The following is a 21,365-nucleotide window of genomic DNA, read 5'->3' on the forward strand; positions in this document are numbered from 1 at the left end:
GATAGCCGCGGACGAAAACTCGACCAAGATGATTATTCCTACTCCAGGGTGGGCGAAACCACCTATTGGCATTTTGCAAAGGGGCACGCGAAAAGTGCCCTTGCAATTCTGACGGTGAAGAACCTGCGCATGCTTAATCTTGGTATTACTCTCTAGGGGGGTGCCTCTTGCAGCTAGAAAAACGCTCGGGTATTCTCCCTGAGTACATTACCGTTTTGAACCGCCAAAGAAGGTCAAAACGTGGTACTCCATGAGACTGTCTGATCAGTATCAGAGAGCGAAGCATCATGAAATTCTTAACAGCAAATGCTGTCCCTCCCTTCTCATTCTGCTAACCTTCCTGCAGGTAAAGGTTTACTTCGAACTCTTTCGCACCCGAGACCCATCGTCATCGTCGGTTTTGCAACAATCTATAAAGAAATCGCGATTTATTCAAGAGGAGAAGAAACCAAATGACTCTCATGAAAGCCATCTCCATGGCAAAAACTATTCTACTAGGAGAGCACGATCCCAGCATGCCTCCTATATCATACCATCTCCTTTAATAAAACACGTTTTTAGTTGAGCTGCCTCATCGCATCCGAGAGAATTTGACGCTGCCCACGCGACCATCTGCCATACGCCTATGACGCAACGAAGAATACAAAAGGAATAGAAAATTACAAACGGGGGGGTATGATGACAAGTTACTGCGCTGAATTGCGAGTCAGTGAACATCTTTGCCCTGTTATCGTAGCTCAAGTGTGCTCGGTAATAGACCACAGATGATAGCTGTACAAGGGTATGATTTCGAGACTCGCTTTGTGATGCTGATATGGCTCGGATTGACAGATCGTCCTGGATCGTCCTGAAAGTCAGACAAATTCATGACGCTCTTGATGCACTGCATTTGGCGACCAAGGAGCAAGCTTGCAGGGTTGTGTAGCCATCTATCTAAGTCGTAGGCGTGATCCTAGCCAACGCATCTTGCATTCATTAGTAGTGTATCCGATGGATTTGAGGTTCTGATAAGTGTATTAAAGCTATTGGCCCCTTGTCAGATAAAGGCGGTCGTGGCTACCATTTTCTCAATTGAGAACGCAAAATATTACAAGCGTCATTCATGTGTTTAGATGGGTAGCAGCTTGAACGCTTTTTCGTAGACCATTTAGATGGACCGCTCATTCGAGAATCAATGCCTTGTTTAAAGGCCTAGAGGCCTTTGACAGGATTCGATAACAACAAAATCAACGACAACAACAACAAAAACAACAAAAACAACAACACGCTAATCTCATCAACATTGCAAAGGCAAAGGGAACAGTATACTATGTTGCTCCACTGCGTTGTACAAGCAAGCCATGGTCCGGCTATGTTTGTCGAGATGACTGACCTTCCTCAAATGCAAGCTGATCATACTGCTTTACCAGATTTTCAAGCCGCGCTCCATCGGGATCTGCCTCTTTGCTTCCCATTGTCAGAGGATAATGAGATTGGGCGTATTTTACCAGTAAAGGCTCTTCGGGGGCAAGCGGATCCCAATCCACATGATTTTGAAGAAGCTCTAAATCTTTGGGCTCAAGTCGATCCCGCAACAGTCGATAGATGACTGAGGTAAGGTGGATGTGCTGGCCCTGCTCATACAGCCCTTTGAGGCTCAAAATAATCGTCGACTTGAGAGACCTGGCAGTGCTCGCTTCATGGGCAGGAGTTGCTTTCAACGCGTCCATGGCGGCGCCAGCTACGAATGATAGGTGGATCGTCAAAAAGGAGTCGCAGTATTCGAAGCTGTGGCGGATGTAGTAGAGCCGCGTGACGGTCTCGAGGCGAGAGGCTGCATGAGAAGCAGTACTATGCGCTGTTTCTTTTTTGAGGATTGAAGGCTCTGAGATGCCGGTTTGCTTCGAAGAAAACAGGATAGTGGCTAGATACATCTCCATACTTGATGAAATTCCCTGTCAGCATCCGATCAAATTCATCGGCTTGAAACTGGTGAACAAGGGGTGGAGAAAGAAATGGAAGAGATATAGAGGCATATAATGGAAATGTAGAGCAAGAAAAGCTTACTGCAATTTGAGCTGCCATGGAAAGACAATACTTTGAGGAGAGAGAGCGGCGGGTAATTCCGAAAACCACTTCTCAAGCCTCGAAAACATAGACAAAACGGGCTCTGGAGAGTCTTCAGAATCTGGAGTCTCATCGTAGCCAATTGCGGCCATGTCGTGGATAATTGCACGCAAACCAGATACCGCCTTGAAGTGTTGTCCGCACTGCGCCGGGACAAGCCTCGAACTGAGTGGGTACTGGAGCATGAAATCTCCATACCAAAACGGATGCTTCTCTGGATCAGGCAGCGGTATGGCTGGCGGGTCTGGAATCAGAGGAGGCCGATAGTAGTAGTACGATTGTATACTGTCGTTGAGATTAGACCAACGTGTAAGTGGTGCCTGAGTAGGCATGATCAAAGAGAGGGATGCGACAAGACAAACATACCACTGCCAGTTGAAGAGAGCCCATGCAGAGAAAACTCGGGCGTGGAACATCCTTTCGTTGTCTATTTTCGCATGATCACCAAATAGATCCAGCTGCCGAGCCTTTTTGAGAGCGTGGTTGAGATAGATCTCGCCGATTTTATCCATGCCGTTGTGGCTGTAGACGAGATTCAGGAGTGTGGCAGCCTGTACGGTAACCAGGTCTACTCTGGTCCTTTCCAGCTCCCACAGGCGTATAGCTTCGGCTAGGAAGCGATATTTAAGGCCCTGAGGGTTCCAAAACTGCTCGCGGTTAGGTATGCCCATATGGCAGTGCTACAGATCAATCAGCTCATCAGCCCCTTTGTCCTTTCATCCAATCGGTCAGAGTTGGTGCCCAGTTTACTTACACAAGCCTCTGCTAACAGGACATTGACGAGTAATGATGAGCAAAATCGCCCGTCATTGTTGATCATGGCCTGGAAGAATATGTCCTTGTGAAATACAGGAAAGGTCGGGTACTCGTGTAGGAGATAGGCCCGCAATAGTGTTCGCATCAGGCGGTCGTCAGCGATTACCGCGGTCCATTGGGAGGGTTTGGCGAGATCAATCAGAGGATCGAGGACCTCAGCGGCATGGTATGGTCGCATGTACACATTGTGATATCGGCCCAGTCGCGTGTCTGCCGAAGAGGAGTCGGATTCTTCATCGCTGCTGTCATCATCAGGCTGGAGGAACACAGTCTCGTATAGCACCGACTTGAGATACGGATTGTCTGGTGTTTGAAGACGGAGTGGCATGGTGGGGAGATAGGGAAACTGATAGCGTCTCCTGGTCTCTGGAACAACGGCGAGCTGGAATACAAAGTCGCACTCTTTCATCTGCTTCAAGAGGTATTTGGGATCTACACCTTGGCGTACGAGGTTGAACATGGTCATTGCATCTTTGTCCGAGCAGTTTTGAAGGGTGGAGAAGATCTCTTGGAAGGACGTGGTTTTTTCATTTTCCTCCAAACATTTGCGCTTCAAGGCAGCCGTGAAGTTTTCTCCGCGATACGCCGAAGGGTACTGGCAAAGAATCTCGCGGCTTTCGCAGCTTGAACACCGCGGTCGAATTCCATCGCACTTTTTCAAAGAATTAGCATCGTCAACATGATACCAAAAACCTGCGGCATGTGGCTATAGCAAATCTCGCAGAGTGTGTTTGGCTGCATACCTTGATTTTCCGCTTACGGCACGACTCGCAGGCAACGTTGATAGTCTTTCTCATAGGCCGAATCACCGCAGCTGGTGGCTTAGAGCTGGGGCCAGGTGTAGTCCCCGTCCCGGTTTCTGCCAGAAATGTGATTTCGTTGACGATGGGCAGAGGCTTTGCAGCAAGCCGACGATATTTGTTCGGCGGCGAACTGCGGCCCGACATTGTCAAGGATGAGACGGTTCCAATGCTTACGGTACTGACTCCGCTGCACAATGGCAATGGTTATATTCGAACAGCGGAGCAGAAGAAGGGCAAGCAGTAGAAGCAGGAGAAGCGGAAGAAGTAGAAGCAGACGAAGCAGTAGAAGCAGGAGGAGAAAGAGGCGGAGGCGGAGAAGAGCATCGTCTTGTGAACGAATTATATAGGCCAAAGATGCTCCATGCTAGGCTTTGCCAGGACTCGGGGTCTTTCGCCGCTCGCTCCCTGATTTTGCGGCAGCGATGATCTGAGTGGGCTAGTCTAGAGGACGGAACCGTATCCGCCCGCGGCCCCTCTTAGACGATGTCCCCTTATTGGCTCTTGTGCAAGGAAAATCTTAAAGTGTCTTAAAACTATCTCACATGGATTTGTTGAGATGTGACAGTTATACGTCGCCCGCAGTAGCCAGGCAAAATATTTGATACCAGTACTAGACAAAGGAGGAAAAGAGCAAATCATGCTCATTGGAGCACGGGACGAAAACCGGACGTCTGGGTAAGCACCAATCAGAGGTAGTCTCTGCGTTCGGGGTGGCGTCCAATAGCAGCAGACTCTATACATCGATGATAGACAGGCGCTGGCTAGCCTCTCCGACTTGCCTTCTTGCCATGCGAGACATTTCACGCCTGAGCCCTGGTTGCTGGCGGCCTCGGCTAGGGTGCTCCATCTCTGCCGTGTTGGCTAGCATCATGAGCCGTGTGGGCCGCAGCGCTTTGACAGCCTTACTAGTGGATGGTCGCCCATGGGGCTGGATCTGGTGTGCCCGAGGCGAGATTTGACGCGGCGAGAAGGCGATCAGGAGAAAAAGAAACGAGACGAGGCAAAAAGAAACGAAGACTATTGATCACGTTGGCGCGTTCGGGCCACACTTTCCAGATGATGTACCTATTCTGCTTAGGTCTAGTAGTTGATAATAGAAAAGCATCCCAAGACCAGCAGGTCTAGAACTTGCCTACGTAGGCGTTGAAGTTGTACGTCTGGCACGAGTTGGTGATATCCTTGGCACTCTGGCCGCCCAGGATCTGTTTGCCACCGCGGCTGACACTGAATGACTGTTTTCCAACACCCATGGTGAAGTTGAAGACATGGACCCCGGCGTCAGCATTGACGGTGATGGGTGCCACATTTCCACTTGTGACAGTTAGCTGTGCGGGCTGCGTGAGCAATGTGCTGACAAAAACAAGATCGTGCATCAGCTCTGCTCCTCGAGGAATGCCCAACGAGTCGCTGCTGCATTGGGTGCCGTGCGGGATCGTCCGGTACCAGTAGACAATTTCGTCCGCGCTCACTGTTGGAGAAGATGCACCGGCTTTGTACGCAGCAATGTATGGCTTGTAAATATCGCGCCAGCCGTCATGAGGGAACCCGTTTGCCCATTGGGAGGATCCGTCGTCGCTATGATTGGGCTCGGAGCCGCTATATAGATCACGATACGTCAGTAACGCTCATTATATACAGCAAGAGAAAAGAAGTAAAGGGGGCAAAGAGAATGGCTAGCGCTGGCTTACGAGATATAATGGCTTTCGCCAAAGTCTGTAACAATAAACGCCTGTTAGCGAATCCTAATATGATAGAGGCCCCTCTTTATCCTGAGCAGATGAGCGTATACTTACCATTCCAAGTTATAATTTCAACAAGAGCAGGCTTCATGTCGAGAATCTGTTGCCATCGGCGGACTGGCTGCTCTTCACATATGAACACCCAATTCTTAGTATTGAAGTGAGTCGAAAACCACGGCGAGACAGCTGGCAAAGGCAAAATCAGCTCGTAATCCAAGGCTGAGACTTTTCTCTGCAACTTACGTGCCATGTAGGGTCGACCATTCAGGCCCTGTATGTACCTCTCGTCCCAGATAGTCGTCATTGGCCCGTCGATGACGCTGTTCCCGCCGTCTGTAGGCCAAGCATACCACGAAAAGGCCCCGTCAACGCCAAACTGGGAATTAGCACTCCCACTTGCAGTAGGGTCCTGCAAATTGGGAATCACCGTGAGCTTCTGGCTGCCCAAGGCACTCTTTACGGCATTCCAATTAAAGGAATCGCCCACAAAAGTGCTCACGAGAGCGCCTCCATTGAACACAGCCTGAGCTGAATGGTTAGCGTATTTTCCGACAAAGCTGGTGATGTTTCCTGTGTCGCCGTTGGACCAATACGCAAAGTCGAACGAAATGAACATTTTGAAATTGAGCTGCTGCGCCGCTGTATATGCGTTATCCAGCTGCTTTGGCGTGTAACTATCAACCCAAGGAGGGGCGCAGTTCAGAGCAAAGCCATCAATGCCAATAGCTTGGGCTTGTTGGATCTCATTCACCCAATCTTGAACAGTAAAGTTCTCGACAATTCCAACCTTTGCATCCCAGAGTCAGCTTGAGTGTCACCACAAAGAAATAGAGAGAGAATTGTACCATGAAATGAGCAAAGACTGGCTTAGAGCTCTGTGCGTCGGCAAGGGTCAGAGTATTTGCCAGTATCGCCGAAACGGTTGCAAGCCAGCCAGCAAACTTTGATGCCATTGCGAATACGAGTTTCCCGGGAAGGGTTTTGTATATACCAGGATCAACACCAGATCAAAATATTTCTTCGGTTTAATAAGCCTTTGCAGTTTCCTGGATCTGTAACGGGCATTACAACTATATATATGTATAATGTCAGTCTCGTGTGCATAGTTCCCAGCCTCAGAGACGGGCATTTTGCGGCGGGAGCGTGCCCAGGTTCGCTGCAAACCAAAAAATACCACATACCTTTATAGGATAGACTCATCACAGAAGCCGACTTTAGCTCTGCGGGGTATGAACAACGATGGCATCCAGATGATCACTCATGGTGTAGACACCCCCGGCGATTTCTCGGACTGGAAACGAGTTGCTGCATTGCCTTGGGTGCAATGCGCATCGCCCTCATCAAAATAAGCTTGATCAAAACCTCCGAAGGGTTAAGCCTACTCCAAAGCCTATTCTTAATAAATAGAGCCAGCATACTCGTTCCGCATCAGATATCCAGCTTCCTTTCCCGAACGGAATTAGCAGCCATCCGTCTGCCAATGTAACACCGCTCCTTGGCCATCGGCCCGAAGAACTGCATACTTCGGCACATTGGAACTCGGCTTTGGCTTTCGGGTTTGACTGCAACGCCAAGTGACATGAAAATATCCGTCGTATGATGAAGGATGAGTAGGGTATAGGTAGACCCTAGATGCTTCTCCCAGCAGGAAAAAAACAAGGACACCTGGAGGAATGCCGCCTCATGAATCCTTTTTGCAAATGGATTATCAGCGGGGTCGTAGCCAATCGGAGGACTCGGTTATGCAAGATTGTTAGTTGTTGCCGCATAATCAGTATACCAATGAGCATAATAGACCAGCCACGCAGTGATGATCTTGGAACTTACAAAAATGAGTAGTTGCTCTGGTATTAGCATCTATCCTTTGCAGCAAAATGTGTTCACCGGGCTCGGCATGATGGCGTTGGGTGGTGAGGAGTTGGAGGAACGCCGCGCTAGTCCGGGGTATAGTTCAGCTCGTCCGCGAAAGCAGCGGGGGAAGAAGATGCCGTTGCTTACGACGTCGAGTTGAGAAAAAGGATAAGGCTGATAACCCTCTTTATAAACCCCTTCTTCGCCAATACCAAAGTATACTGGGGTGGCAAGGCATTACACAGCACGTGTGTTCCACTTCGAGTTGAGTTCACTCTGCGAGCAGGCAAGCATAGAGCTCAGATCCAGATCTCACAGTACTGTGCTGTGCTATGTATAGTTGAAGCAAGGTTATCGCTTGAGGAGATGTGCTTTGTACTGGCAGTCCAGAATGATGACATCGAAGTCATTTCTCGACGAGGAAAAGGCGTCCCTCTATTCCTAGAGCCGGGTCCTTTCTATATAGCGTTTTCACTTTACAATTACTCGTTAGCTCGTACTGATGTATCGTTCCAGCGACTTTGGAATGCTTGAAATGCTTGAAATGCTTGGCCTAAGCAGAACTTACCTACCATGGCTAGAGCCCTTCCTCCATCTCTTTATATGTCTCCATATCATTTCTATTATTCGCTCCGCCGTTCGGTTCGGTCATGTTCCGTCGATGAGGTTTCTTTGGCGATGAGAAAGACTAGGCCACGTTTATATTAGTTGACGAAACCCAGGAGCATAGAGAAGAAGAAATGGCAAAGGAGGGGATATGACAAAGGTATCTGAGCCAAGTAGAGAATATCAGCACCAAAAAGGTCAATCACTGAGAAAAGGGATGACAAAAGGAGAGAAAATGAATGCCTAGTCAGATGGCCGGAGGCGCAGGAATGGCCAAATCAGGCTGGACGAAAGAATGGGGAGGAAAGACGAAATTGCAGAGATGACAGGGAGGGAGAGTCGAGACAACACAAAATGGAGCATACGGTGGAAAGCAAGTAGGCGAAGTGGCAATGAAAGAAGAGCGTCGAGAAGAAAAATGCAGAAAGTGGATGCTATGCGAAGTTTGAAGAAGTTGGTGCAGATTGCAAAGAGAGAAGAAAAAAGGTGACGACAGCGAAAAAATCCGTGGAGGAAGAAATGGTGAAGTTGTTCCTTCCGACTTTGCGCGCAGCCAATGTCGCCCGGTACTGTCGCGCTAACAAGGAACAAAATATTCTTCTCCAAATCTCATTTCACATTCAAGCATTAAATGCAATTCAAAGCCCGAATAAATGATCTCCAATGAACAAGCAATATGTTATGAAGAGCCCAAGCCAGAGGATCCGATTGGACAGCTCCCGTGCACCTTGGCAGCAATTTGTCAAATCGCTCTTATTGAGCATTAAAGTCTACTTTCAAAAATCCATGTCATCGGACTGAAATCTGGAAAACTTCAAGGACCCGTGCTTGGCCAAATTGATTGAGAAATGACATAAATAAACAACCGCCGTGTGAAAGGAGCTTCTTCTTGTAAGAGAGATCAAGATTTTCGATCGCTTACGGTACATCTTCAGACCAATACACTCAGTAAGTTGTACCGCTTTTCATACCCTATGAATGTGTTATTCTAATGACTTAAAAGGTGATCAATCATGCTACTTCTGAGTCCCAACTCCAACAACGCCGAGCTGTGAGCTGTTGCGCCGCCGACACTCTCAACGCCTTCAGTACCCGCATCTCCTCCATTACCCCAATTGATCCACCCGACAGAGGCAGAAACAAGGCCTCAGCCGCATATGCACTCCAAGGGAATTAGCGATTCCACAAGCCCAACGGGCCTGACATATCCAAAGTGGAGAGAAACCGAGCTCCAGAGTAAAGATATGGAGATGGGGCTAGCGGTATTTCGTGATGGATCTCGGGAGGCGCCGAGATGGCGCTTGGTCTTGAGGGTCTGAGAGCACAGTCTAGAAGCCCACAGAATCATAGACTTGAGCCATCACTACCCAGTATGTGCCTTACATCTTTCATGATGAGAGCATTGGAAAGACTAATCTAGTCTATAATTTACTACCTCCCATCAAAAAGTTTCTTGAACAGCCATTATCATGCCCTTCTGTAAGCTACTCCCTGGTATCATTGCTCCTACTACTCCTGTCCTTGCGGGAGAAGGTCTTTTAGTATATTTTGCAGCTCCCGTTTCTGTATTTATGCATATTGAAAAAAATTATAGGCCCCATTAGACAGAGAATAAAGCTATGATGGCGATTCCTTGCCGTCGACTTCCCAAGGTGTATGAACCTTGGCCGTCAATTGTCAGTCACATGCACTCGCCGTATTGGTGTTCTGCGAATATAGCAATGAAGAAGATACCACAACGTGAAATCCATTTCGACATACAAAACTGACTACTCCAATTTCTTAGTTGCCGTCAAATGCAAGCCATCTTCGTGAGTCATCATTGACGTCTTAAATCGAAGTGTTTCATTCACTAATTGCGCCCGTTGAATGTCTGTATTCCGTGGAGACGCGAAATTTTGGGAAGCTTAAATTAGAAGACTGTTATTGAGATTTAACTCTGGTCAAGTTGAAATATTTCTTTCTAATGGCAAGACTATTCAGCACGGTTATTCAACACGGTTTCTGCGATACCCCATGCTATAGGTGCGCTCTAGTTGCTATATTTACCCTCCAGCTGCCTTGTCCCACCTTTGTTAAGCACAAGATCAATATCAGAGTCAATTATCTTTTGAATTGTATTGATATAATCTGAGAATATTGGATTCGATTTACCCGTAGTCAATGCCCGCTTACCATCACTGCACTTCGCTTTGGACTGAGCTTGTCGTTGTCGTTCCTGAAGTCACTTTGATGTCTCAGCTGCCCATGAATTCAGCACAAAGTAATGGAATACCAATAAATCTTCTCCGTCCAATCTCTCTTTCCACGTAAGCTCTGTGTACTTGGAGATGAGGAGCTTTCACGTCTCCAATCTTGGATTCGCGGAGATTTGGTGGGGAGGGGCATTTAGCAGGGGATAATGAAGCTCAAGTAAGCCAATAGCTATCAAGGCTGAATTCTTCATCGCCAAGCCCACCACCAATGAAATCGGACTGAAGAACTACATTAGTTCAAAATTTATCCGGCCATTATTAAAAGACATATGCGCAAAATACCAATTAAAAGTCAATTCGAAGCAACATTGGCGTCAACAATCCAAGGCTGGCGGGCCATCCTCGGCAAATCAGTTTTATCACGTGACCACATACAATGACCTCCGCTATCCCTGAGCCTAACGTGTCTACGTGGTGGTTCTGAGAGGGATCTCGGCCAAACCGCCACGAGTCCAATCACAAACATCCTCCAGACCAAATCTCGCCCAGCATGAGTTACGGCAAAAAAGACGAGGATGCCGACCTGGGCCTGGTCAAGGTGGACCGCACACAGGTCTTCCAAGAAGGTACCAATTCGCCCGCAAATGCAGCTTCATCTGCATTCTCCTCACCCCACCGAGCAAGGTGGCCAGACGGATGCTAACTCGGAGGCGCAACAGCTCGATTGTTCAACAGCTCGCCAATCCAGCCCCGACGATGCCGCATTCTGCTGACCAAGATTGCGCTGCTTCTCTACAGAGGCGAGACCTTCCCCACGAAGGAGGCCACCACGCTCTTCTTCGGCATCTCGAAGCTCTTCCAGAACAAAGATGCTAGTCTGCGACAGATGGTGCTCCTGATCATCAAGGAGCTGGCCAATTCGGCCGAGGATATCATCATGGTCACCAGCACCGTGATGAAGGACACCGGAGGCGGCAGCGACGCAATCTACAGACCCAATGCCATTCGTGCGCTGTGCCGAATTATCGACGTAGGTGGATATGTTGCGCCCCATTGGAGCTCCTGACCGCGAGTTGCTAACAACGGGGGAATGGGGTTGACGAATACAGGCTACGACGGTCCAAGCTATCGAACGTGTTATGAAGACGGCCATTGTCGACAAGAATCCCTCCGTATCCTCAGCGGCGCTCGTTTCGTCCTACCACCTGCTACCGATTGCTAGGGATGTCGTCCGGCGATGGCAGAGCGAGACCCAGGAGGCGGCCGCCTCTTCCAAGTCCTCGGGTGGATTCTCCTTGGGTTTCTCTACATCCAGCAGCTCCATGCCCATGAACAGCTCGACAATGGCACAGTACCATGCCATTGGCCTCTTGTACCAGATGCGCTCGCACGATCGCATGGCCCTGGTCAAGATGGTCCAGCAGTTTGGCGCTGCCGGCGCCGTCAAGAGCCCCGCCGCCACTGTGATGCTCGTCCGACTGGCTGCGCAGCTTGCAGAGGAAGACGCCTCTCTCCGGCGGCCCATGATGCAGCTTCTCGACGGCTGGCTGCGACACAAGAGCGAAATGGTCAACTTTGAGGCTGCCAAGGCCATTTGTGACATGCGCGATGTCACCGACGCCGAGGTCAACCAGGCCGTTCACGTCTTGCAGCTGTTCCTCACCTCGCCCCGCGCAGTCACCAAGTTTGCTGCGCTGCGAATCCTGCACAGCTTCGCCTCTTTCAACCCCACCGCTGTCAGCGTCTGCAACACCGACATTGAGCTCCTAATCTCAAACTCCAACCGGTCCATTGCTACCTTTGCCATCACCACGCTGCTCAAGACCGGCAATGAGGCCAGCGTGGACAGGCTTATGAAGCAGATTTCGGGCTTCATGTCTGAGATTACTGACGAGTTCAAGATCACCATTGTCGAAGCCATCCGCACCTTGTGCTTGAAATTCCCCAGCAAGCAGGCCGGTATGCTGACCTTCCTCAGCGGCATTCTCCGTGACGAAGGCGGCTTCGAGTTTAAGCGCGCGGTTGTGGAGAGCATGTTTGATCTGATCAAGTTCGTCCCTGACTCCAAGGAGGATGCACTTGCTCACCTGTGTGAGTTCATTGAGGACTGCGAGTTTACTAAGCTGGCCGTCCGTATCCTGCACCTCATCGGTCTCGAGGGCCCCAAGACGGCCCAGCCTACCAAGTACATTCGCTACATCTACAACCGCGTTGTGCTTGAGAATGCTATTGTCCGAGCTGCCGCTGTCACGGCCCTTGCCAAGTTTGGCGTTGGCCAGAAAGACCCAGACGTCAAGAGCAGCGTTAGGGTGCTGCTCACGCGCTGCCTGGACGACGTTGATGATGAGGTCCGAGACCGAGCCGCCCTGAATCTGAAGCTGATGGCTGAAGAGGATGACGAGATGGCTCGAAACTTTGTCAAGAATGGTCAGTTTTTCTTCTTCTTTTCTCTTGTTATTTGGTTGATTCGTAACGCGCAGATACTAACGTCGCAACGCCGCTAGACAACATGTTCTCGCTCCCCTTCTTCGAGCACCAGCTCGTCATGTACGTCACGTCTGACGACAAGTCTGCGTTTGATGTGCCATTCGACATCTCCAAGATCCCCGTGGTGACGCGAGAGCAGGCAGATGCCGAAGACAGGACCAAGAAGCTTACTGCCACGGCTCCCACACTAAAGGCGCCAAAGGCTGGCCCGACCAAGACTTCAACAAGCAGTGCAGAGGCAGCGGCCACTGCCAGCGCCCAGGCACAGCGATACGCCCAGGAGCTGATGCAGATTCCCGAGATGAAAGAGTTTGGCAGCGTGCTCAAATCATCGCCCGTTGTCGAGCTCACCGAAGCTGAGACTGAATACGTCGTCAGCGTTGTCAAGCACATCTTCAAGGAGCACATCGTCTTGCAATACGAGGTTAAGAATACTCTTCCCGATACCGTTCTAGAAAATGTATCGGTCGTAGCATCACCTTCCGACGAGGAGGAACTGGAAGAAGTATTCATCATTCAGTCCGAGAAGCTGGCCACAAATGAGCCCGGCAAGGTCTACGTGGCTTTCAAGAAGCTAAATGGAGAGGCGTCGCTACCCATCTCAACCTTTTCCAACGTGCTCAAGTTTACAAGCAAGGAGATTGATCCTTCAACGGGCGATCCCGAAGACACAGGCTACGATGACGAATATGAGGTGTCAGAATTCGAACTCAGCGGTAGCGATTATGTCATTCCTACTTTTGCTGGCAACTTTAGCCATCTCTGGGAACAGGTCGGTGCCACTGGAGAAGAGGCGGAAGAGACGCTGCAGCTGAGCAGCATGAAGAGCATAGCCGGTAAGAAAGCCCTCCTTGGACTCTCCCCATCATCTTTTCCCATAGGCAGTACTAACGGAAGTAAACAGAGGCGACCGAGCAGCTGGCCAAAATCCTTTCTCTGCAGCCGCTCGAGGGAACAGACGTCCCCGTCAACCAGAGCACACATACTCTCAAGCTTTTGGGCAAGACAGTCAACGGCGGCAGAGTCGTGGCGAATATTCGCATGGCATTCTCGTCAAAATCTGGAGTTACAACAAAGATTACGGTTCGAGGCGAAGAGGAGGGCGTGGCGGCTCTTGTGATTGCATCTGTGGCATAAATGTAGGGAAGCAGGCGTTGAGGGTCATAATGTGTATCGGTGGTTAGACAAACGTCCTCTGTCAGAGTCTTATTAGTATTTTCCTCTTTTTCGTTTCTCTTTTTTTTTACTCGCTCTCGAGTGGCAGACGGCAAGCAAAAAATTATGTATTTGATATGCACAGATATATATATTGGGTATATATTTAAGAAAGAATGTGTCATATACAGCATCTCGCCCTAGTACCTATAGTGGATTGAATTCGCACATCTACCTATGACGTACAGCGCTTAATTGAGTACTAGAACTGATTAGTCATCGAGACTCATTTCCTTGCTGCTATTGAGTTCCAGTTTTATGACCTTGAATAGGTGCACATTGATAGATTGGCCATTTGTACTATCCTGCTATACTCCATATCAAGTAAGCAGCGGTGTTGAGAATGATGAGATGACTGTGTCGCTTTTGTCTATTTCAAATAGTACTTGTGTGGTGGCGATCTCACTCAGCTTGCTGCAACTACAGCCCCCCCTAGCTCAGAACGTCACTCTATAAATTCCGAATTTGTTGATGGTGATATATTGACTGGTAGATCTCCCAGGCCATGATGCATTGCTTGAAACAAGCGCGAAATAGAGCTTGCTTTTTTTTTTTTTTTTTTTTTTTTTGTTGAGGCTGTACGAGGCGACATGATTACGTCACATGATGGCATCCTCAACCTTTTCACTCTCAACCGCTGTTTTGAGGTATCACACGGGAGCTTATAGGGTAAGTGAGGTGAGCTAAAGGCGCATGACCCCGCGATACTGTGTGGTGCGAGGGGGAAAACATTATGGAGTCCGACAGATACTTGGTATCTGGCAAGATGGGCGGAGCCAGTACTGTGAAGAACAAAAACAGGCACTACCTCTTAATAATTGACATTACCCTTTTTACTTGTCAGCTTATTCCAATTCGCAGAATGTGGCTACTAGTAGAGGTTAGTAGTGAAGAAAAACATAAAAATACGCGGTACTAGCAATTAGACTAAGGTCCCGGTACTCACGGCGCTTGAAGAGGCGTCCCCAGCAGTCAGCAGATTAGCGACGGATGCTGTGAGACAGCCTATGCTCCAGCACCGATAGCGCCAAAACCCACTAGCGATGGCTGCTGCTGCGAATCCACCAGCCCTGTTCAAAAGACGCCACCGACGATGACGGCGTCGACTTCGCGCTCCGTCGATGAATGTCTCAGCTAGCATGTGCCAAACCCGTGGGGGGGGACGAAAACAGGCTGCAACGAGAGGAACAAAAGAAACAAAAAGATATGAAACTGCAGAAACCGTCAATACCACGAGATGCATTGGGCCATGAACAAGTGAAACACAAGGACAAGAGTACGCGTAAGGCGTCCGCATGAAGACTTTCACGTGCTGGTGCCTTTAATTGTTCAATCAACAATCAAGCTATGGATTCCTCTTTCGCTCTGCAGGTGGGGCTGGACAGCAGCTTTAGCGGCTCCCTCTAGCGGCCTTGGGCAGGGTCACAGTGATCCTGGGGCTGACTGACTGTTTGGGCTCCAGCGCTGTGATGAGATTGTCCAGAAGGGGGGGCAGCCCCAAGGAATTCAGGTACAGCGGGCTGGATGGGGCTGCATCCGGCCTCGTGTACTCCCTACTGCGCAGTACTTGGAGCGACGTACACCCGCAGCGCCCAGCCGTCGTGCTTCGCAAGTAGCAGTACCCCAGCCCTCCAACAGCGCACTGCTGTATCCTCGTACCCTTTCGGAGTACGGAGCGCGGCTAGGCGGCGAGGCCAATCTCCCAGTTCCCTCCTATCGTGTCTTTTCCTGCTCTGCCAGTGTTTTTGTCAGCTTGGAACCGCAACGATTACAACGATAATCTCGCCCTTTTTTTTCAAAACAACCTCCATACGGCCGTTCGCCTCGCCTCGCTCTTCCGTGAGCAGAGTGAGCAACGCAACGACTCGACAAAGCCGCTGGCGTGATGAACGCCATACAGCAGAAATGCCGCCCGAAGCATCAGGTCCTGGTGCTCAAGTGCTATCCGCGAACCACAAAGGGAGCTGTTGATGTCAAGCCCAACAGCAGCGAGCTGAGCTATCTACTCTACTACGCGACCAGCCGACGGTCCAAGATCCAGAAGATTGGCGCTTTTCTGGAGAAGAAGACGGCCAGCGATGTCTGGCGAATGCGCATCGGGTACGTGCCTTTTTTTTTGTGCCTGTCTGTGTTGTTTAGTCCGGGGCATCCGCCTTGGTGGCGATGACGATATCGAGCGCCAACATCGATGCTGGTGAACCGCGATGATGGTGCCGATGGTGGTGAAGCGCGGAAAGCTGACTGCTGTGGCATTGCCTTGTGTGTGTAGCAATGTGCAGGTTACTCTCGGAATCCTCGCCGCGCTGGTCGAGAAGTCGCCCAAGGATGCTGCCCTCATCGCGCCGTGCATCCTCAAGATCCTCGACCTGATCCTTCGATCCAACGACATCACCATGATCGAATCCTCTCTCCCGACGTGGGAGGCCTTTTGTGAGCACCACGATGCGTCCTCCCTCTTCGCCGACCAGGCATACCTCAGCCACTACGTGTCTATTGTCCGATCCTACGCGCAGCTTGCCTCGACCCATCACATAACAAAGCAAAGCGCCGCGAGCCGGCCTGTTCAGATGCGATGGAGGAACGCTGGGCTAGGCGCCATCAAGTGCATAGCGATCAGCGATGCTATGTCCTCCGTGAGCGGACGCCAGATCGACGTCATTGTGCCCATGATATTGGAGAATCTGTGGACCCAAGACGAGACACTACTCGACATACTGCTGGACCGCGTAGAGGTGGAGGAAAAGGTCGACACGGAGAAGCTTCTGCGGCGCAGGACGAGCGTCGCCACGGTCCAAGCCCCGGATTCAGGCGGCGACGCAAACCCGCTTGCTATTTCAGGAACGGCCAATGATGTCGACAAGATGGCCGAGGAGGACACCGGCGTCTTGGCCATGCAGTGCCTCAAGAGCATATTTGTCGTGCCGTCTCGGCTGCAGATCCATTCGGGGACGGCCGCCCTGCTTAGATTCATCCTGGAGCGCGTAAAGCAGGGAGAAAAAGTCATGACCAGCTCTGACGCCGAGAATGGATACGACCAGGGCTGGGCAATCGACATCTTCAGCATCATTGCCCGCTGGGCTCCCGTACAGGACCGATATGTCATTCTAGTGATGGCGCTTGACATGCTCACCCACACCCCCATGCGAGACGACAACCTGGACCAGCATATAACCCTGACGGCCATGATTGAGTCATTGTTGAGGTCCGATATCAATCTCATCGGCCTGAGCGTCATGGACGTTCTTTTTGGTCTCATCAAGCAAATCAAGAAGCTCTTTGCGCTGTCAAATATCGGAAGCCGAGCAGAGACACCTAGCGACAAGGTGGCGACCGACAGCGACGTGGACCACAGCCCCCAACAAGTGCAGCGCAGGGCGCTTCTGGGACGGCTGGAGCAGTGCATTGGAGACCTTGCTAGCCACATATACTACGCCGACCAGGTCTCGGACATGATTGCTGCCATGGTTGGCCGGTTAAAGCCCAGCCGGTCGTCGAGCGCTCCCTCAACGCCACAGGGCGAGAAGACGGAGGGCAACGAGCAGAGCAGCAACGCCTCGCCTCCCTCAGCTACGGCCACTGCGGATCTGGCCGAGGGCCAGGCATCTAACCCGGCGGATGTCTACTTTTCCTACACATCAGGACGCATCTCTGCGCTCCGTATTGTCAAAATCATTCTTCACGTCGCCAATCCCAAGGCCAAGATCAGCACCAACGCCGATTTGAGCCGGAGCCGAGTGCCGGCTCAGGTATGGGAAGGCACTCAATGGCTTCTTCGCGATCCTTCGGGTCTGGTACGGAGAGCCTACGTCGATGCCTTGCTCACCTGGCTGGATCTGGAGACCACTCCCGCCGATCTGCTAGCCAGAGATGAGGCGCTTGAACCTCACAAGTCTACAGCCGCAGGCATTCTCGCCGCTGCCAAAAATGCCCGCGATCTCCCCAACAGTGCCCGGCGCGTCGTATCCAATGCCTCGAACAAGGACCGCCAACCCAGAACCCGGCGTTCGCAGTTCCTCGCGCAGCTTCATCTGGCCATCTACGACAACGCCCTTCACTTTGTCGAGTTTGACAATGACCTTGCCTTGCTTCACTCGCTGCTGGCCAGGCTTGCGCTACGTCTTGGCGTCAATGCCGTTAGGTACGGCGTGCCCATGATTTACCGCCTGCAAGAAGAAATCCTGGCGGTCGAACAGCCCATCCACAAGGTGCGAATAGCCGCTGTGTGCCACGGCTATTTCTGGATCTTGACCGACAAATTCGAGTTTGAAGGGTCTGCAGTAGGCCGGGCGATTGGAAACGAAGTTGCCCGACGCAAGAACAAGGGCTTTTGGGTACCAGGCATCCAAGTCCCGGCGCTGCCCATCGACCAGATTGGCCCGCTGGGACAGGCGGCGCCTCCCCCTGAGTGGGACCTCAGCCTTCTCGAGACGGAAGAGCTTCTGCCGTTTGACGATAGAGCTTCCCTCATCCAGTGTATCGCTGTGGGCTATGAAGAAAACACGTCATGGCCACCAAACAGCCCAACCGCTTCTCCCGGCCGAATGCTTTCCGGTCCTATTCTCAACATCCCAATGAGTCACGGAACCTCGTCCACACCCGCAACTCCCGAGAGATCGCTGGAACTCCCGAATACATACCGCGAACAGATGATGACGGAGTGGTCAAGAGAGCAAGTAGCTGCCGCCTTGGCTGCCGAGGGCAAGACGGAATCGATCAATGGCTCTCGTACGGGAACTGTGGCCACCACAGGCCTCAGGAACCTGACCGTCAGCACTGCCGGTGGCAACAATGGCTACCTGCCATACTCGCCTTACGGCAGCCAACACAACCTGCGGCCGCATTCCTCTCAGGCACACATGATGCCGGACCAAAACCATCTCGGGGCGTCTCCCAGGTTCCGGCAAGGCAGCATCCGAAGCGGCATCTCACAGACGGTATCATCGTCGAGCAAGGCTGGTGTTGCATCTGTGGAACAGCTCAAGCGCGTGCTCTCTGGCAACGCTTCTCCTAATGCCTTTGGGTCTGAAGATGATAGCGCCGAGAGCATGGTGAGCTATGACTACAGTCCGTCGGAAAAGAGCTTCAGCCCGACAGGCACAGACTCGGACCGGCCAACCACCTCGGCTGACGGCTTCAGCAAGAGGTCGAGGTCTGGCAGCTCTGGTGCCCCGCTTAGCTCTGGTTCGAGGCGTGAGAGTGTACCGAAACTTCATTTGAACGGCGAACGAGAGGAAAATGGAGAAGTTGGAGCTGTAGTCCCCCCCCGTGCCGCCGCTTCCCAACCTCAGCTCCCTTTCTGAAAAAGGAGGCATCATGAACGGAGGGGGCATTGCAGTGCAAGATTATGGAGTGAAAGCTTACAGCAAACGCAATATTAGCAGCCGGGGTGGAGACAGCATCACTGGTCGGTCTATTCTGGGTGGCCACGAAGATGGCGGCAGATCGATGGACTTGCAAGAGCTTCTGAGGGGCATTGACAGTCGCTCTGGTGAAGGCAGCTTAGGCAACTTGACCCGGCCTCCATACTAGTTCCCCGGTGATCTGTACGAGACGTACGTCAATCAGTCAGCCTGGAAGAAGCAGCGGCAATGACAACAACAAGAACCACTCTTTCGTGAAGAGGAAAGCTGGCATGATACCTAATGGGAGCGATCTACTAGGTGCTTCCCAGCCTCTACTCTCTTCACATCCCTCCCTCTCTCCCTCTCCTCCCTTTTCTCTTCCCAACTCTCACATACGCACCCACATCCTCTCCCTCTATATCTCTCGCATATCTCACTCACATATACATACGACCATACATATACCAAACGGGCCGTCAACCCCTTGGACTTTTTCCTTTGTATCTGTTTTACGTGGAAGGGGCATTCGGCGGTTGGAAGAGCGAATGCAGCGGTAGATTTTGTTGGAAGATGACTGGATGGAGCAATGGTCCAGTCGCATTAATTTTGTTACATCATAAAGGCAAAACCCAAACGCGCAGACGTACAGGAAAGCATACGACGGTGGGACAGGCTTGCATCAACGGAGTCAAGAAGTTAACGGAACACGGATTTCTTCCTTTTCCTTTATACCTTATTCTTTGCCTCTCGCCGCCCTTTTTGTGTGTCTGGCTCTGTAACCAATCACTGTTATCGTCTTCATATTTTGATGTTTTTGTTTTTTGTTTTCTCTCTATTCTATTCCCCTACTTGCCAGCAGCGGGTTTGCGTCTCGAAAACCTTCATTATCCTTTTCCTTTTTCTTTTTTTTTTTGCCTTTGTTTTTTTTGTTGCCTGCTTAATATTACAATGTGTACCTACATACTAGAGAGGCGGATAAGCCGGTGTTTTAATTTAGAATAACGGGATTGAGCCTGGAAAAAAAAAGTAATTGAGCCTTTTTTGGCCGTGTTTCTGCATATCAGTTATTTCTTGTCTGTTCCAATTTCATCTTGCTTATCAATGGACTGTATTAGCATTTGACGCTCAGCAGCGTTCATGAAGGTTTGATTTCTGTACTGCCTAGGGTCTTGCGTAGCATTGTGCTTGCGCTGTTAATTTCTGCCTTCTCTACAGCCGTTTCCAAATGTTTCTCCATTCCTTTTTATACGAGAGCGGTCTTTGCCAAGTTGCGCTTTATCAATCCCGTATGAGAGGTGGGAGGAAGTTTCAATGCCTGTACCTATATATTCAATCAATGAGTTTACCTATTCCATGGGATATCCCTTTATCCTAGATGCTTAGTATGATTCTCCTTCAACCCACATGTAGATTCTGCAAGAGATGTCTCGTGCGGTAAGCACTCTGTTAACCTGGGCGATTTGAAACCACAAAGAGCAAAGACAAGATTGTATTATGAATTCTTCCTAGATATGGACCTAAAAAATTCTGTACGTCTGAAAAAACGCGCATTGCTCTTGTTGAGCATGTATCCATCTCTTACCACTTACATGAATGTTGAGCCCAGGTCTCTTCCTCAGGCAGCCAGCATTGCTGCACCAAGTACCGATGTACTTGTTGACTTCGGCGGTTCTCCTCTCCTTTCAAACCTCAACTGCACCAACCACTCCTCGAAAACAAACGCCAGCTTGTTTCGCCTCCCGTACGGCTTGACTTTTCGGCAAACAGCAGCTTCTGCTTCTTTGCTGCATGGAAATGCCTGGACAGGTTGGCCAGTTTCACCTCGTGCGTTGGCGCGGAAACTAACCCCGTTACAGATTGCAATTTCTTTCATCCTCTGACGACCCCTTGCCCAGGTCCTCTCATTGGCCTGGAACCGCTACCGACCACACCCTGGCTCGTTGAGTCCCGAGGCCTCTCTCGCTGTCTCGCTGTCCCGCTCTCTCCCACCCTCACTCTCATTCAAAAGGCAATCAAGTGCGCTGCAGCAGCTGAGGCCCAACCCCTGGTGGTCTAGATTTGATCACCGCCAGCACTAAGCGGGGAGAGCCATCAGGCACGGCATGATGCAGCTGTGGACGCACAGCGCAAAGCCCATGCAGCACATACTTGCTGGGTCAATGCCAGCGAGCCACTGAGGTGTTTCCACTGAGGTGTTTCCACCAC

General features: G+C 50.7%; 4 protein-coding genes across 4 annotated transcripts; 2 read left to right on the forward strand and 2 right to left on the reverse strand.

Annotated features, from left to right (window-relative positions):
* Positions 1-517: 517 nt before the first annotated feature.
* On the reverse strand, positions 518-4,296 carry TrAtP1_001983 (uncharacterized protein). Its single transcript, XM_066111249.1, has 5 exons — positions 3,666-4,296; positions 2,861-3,574; positions 2,473-2,786; positions 2,047-2,391; positions 518-1,920 (listed from the first exon to the last, which is right to left on the reverse strand). The coding sequence occupies exons 1-5, from the start codon at positions 3,867-3,869 to the stop codon at positions 1,350-1,352; spliced, it is 2,148 nt and encodes a 715-aa protein (XP_065967323.1). The 5' UTR covers positions 3,870-4,296; the 3' UTR covers positions 518-1,349.
* A 460-nt stretch (positions 4,297-4,756) lies between these two features.
* TrAtP1_001984 (uncharacterized protein) lies at positions 4,757-7,805 on the reverse strand. The gene is made up of 6 exons (XM_014085671.2): positions 6,646-7,805; positions 6,310-6,534; positions 5,708-6,251; positions 5,519-5,650; positions 5,414-5,438; positions 4,757-5,321 (listed from the first exon to the last, which is right to left on the reverse strand). Exons 2-6 carry the CDS (start codon positions 6,415-6,417, stop codon positions 4,847-4,849), a joined length of 1,284 nt encoding a protein of 427 aa, XP_013941146.1. The 5' UTR covers positions 6,418-6,534; positions 6,646-7,805; the 3' UTR covers positions 4,757-4,846.
* Positions 7,806-10,600: 2,795 nt separating this feature from the next.
* On the forward strand, positions 10,601-14,318 carry TrAtP1_001985 (uncharacterized protein). Its single transcript, XM_014085670.2, has 5 exons — positions 10,601-10,742; positions 10,836-11,146; positions 11,226-12,543; positions 12,621-13,439; positions 13,508-14,318. Exons 1-5 carry the CDS (start codon positions 10,667-10,669, stop codon positions 13,738-13,740), a joined length of 2,757 nt encoding a protein of 918 aa, XP_013941145.1. The 5' UTR covers positions 10,601-10,666; the 3' UTR covers positions 13,741-14,318.
* A 1,237-nt stretch (positions 14,319-15,555) lies between these two features.
* On the forward strand, positions 15,556-20,217 carry TrAtP1_001986 (uncharacterized protein). Its single transcript, XM_014085669.3, has 2 exons — positions 15,556-15,918; positions 16,088-20,217. Exons 1-2 carry the CDS (start codon positions 15,704-15,706, stop codon positions 19,116-19,118), a joined length of 3,246 nt encoding a protein of 1,081 aa, XP_013941144.2. The 5' UTR covers positions 15,556-15,703; the 3' UTR covers positions 19,119-20,217.
* Positions 20,218-21,365: the final 1,148 nt, after the last annotated feature.

Source organism: Trichoderma atroviride, chromosome 1, assembly GCF_020647795.1.
Source record: "Trichoderma atroviride chromosome 1, complete sequence".
Taxonomy (NCBI): Eukaryota; Fungi; Ascomycota; class Sordariomycetes; order Hypocreales; family Hypocreaceae; genus Trichoderma; species Trichoderma atroviride.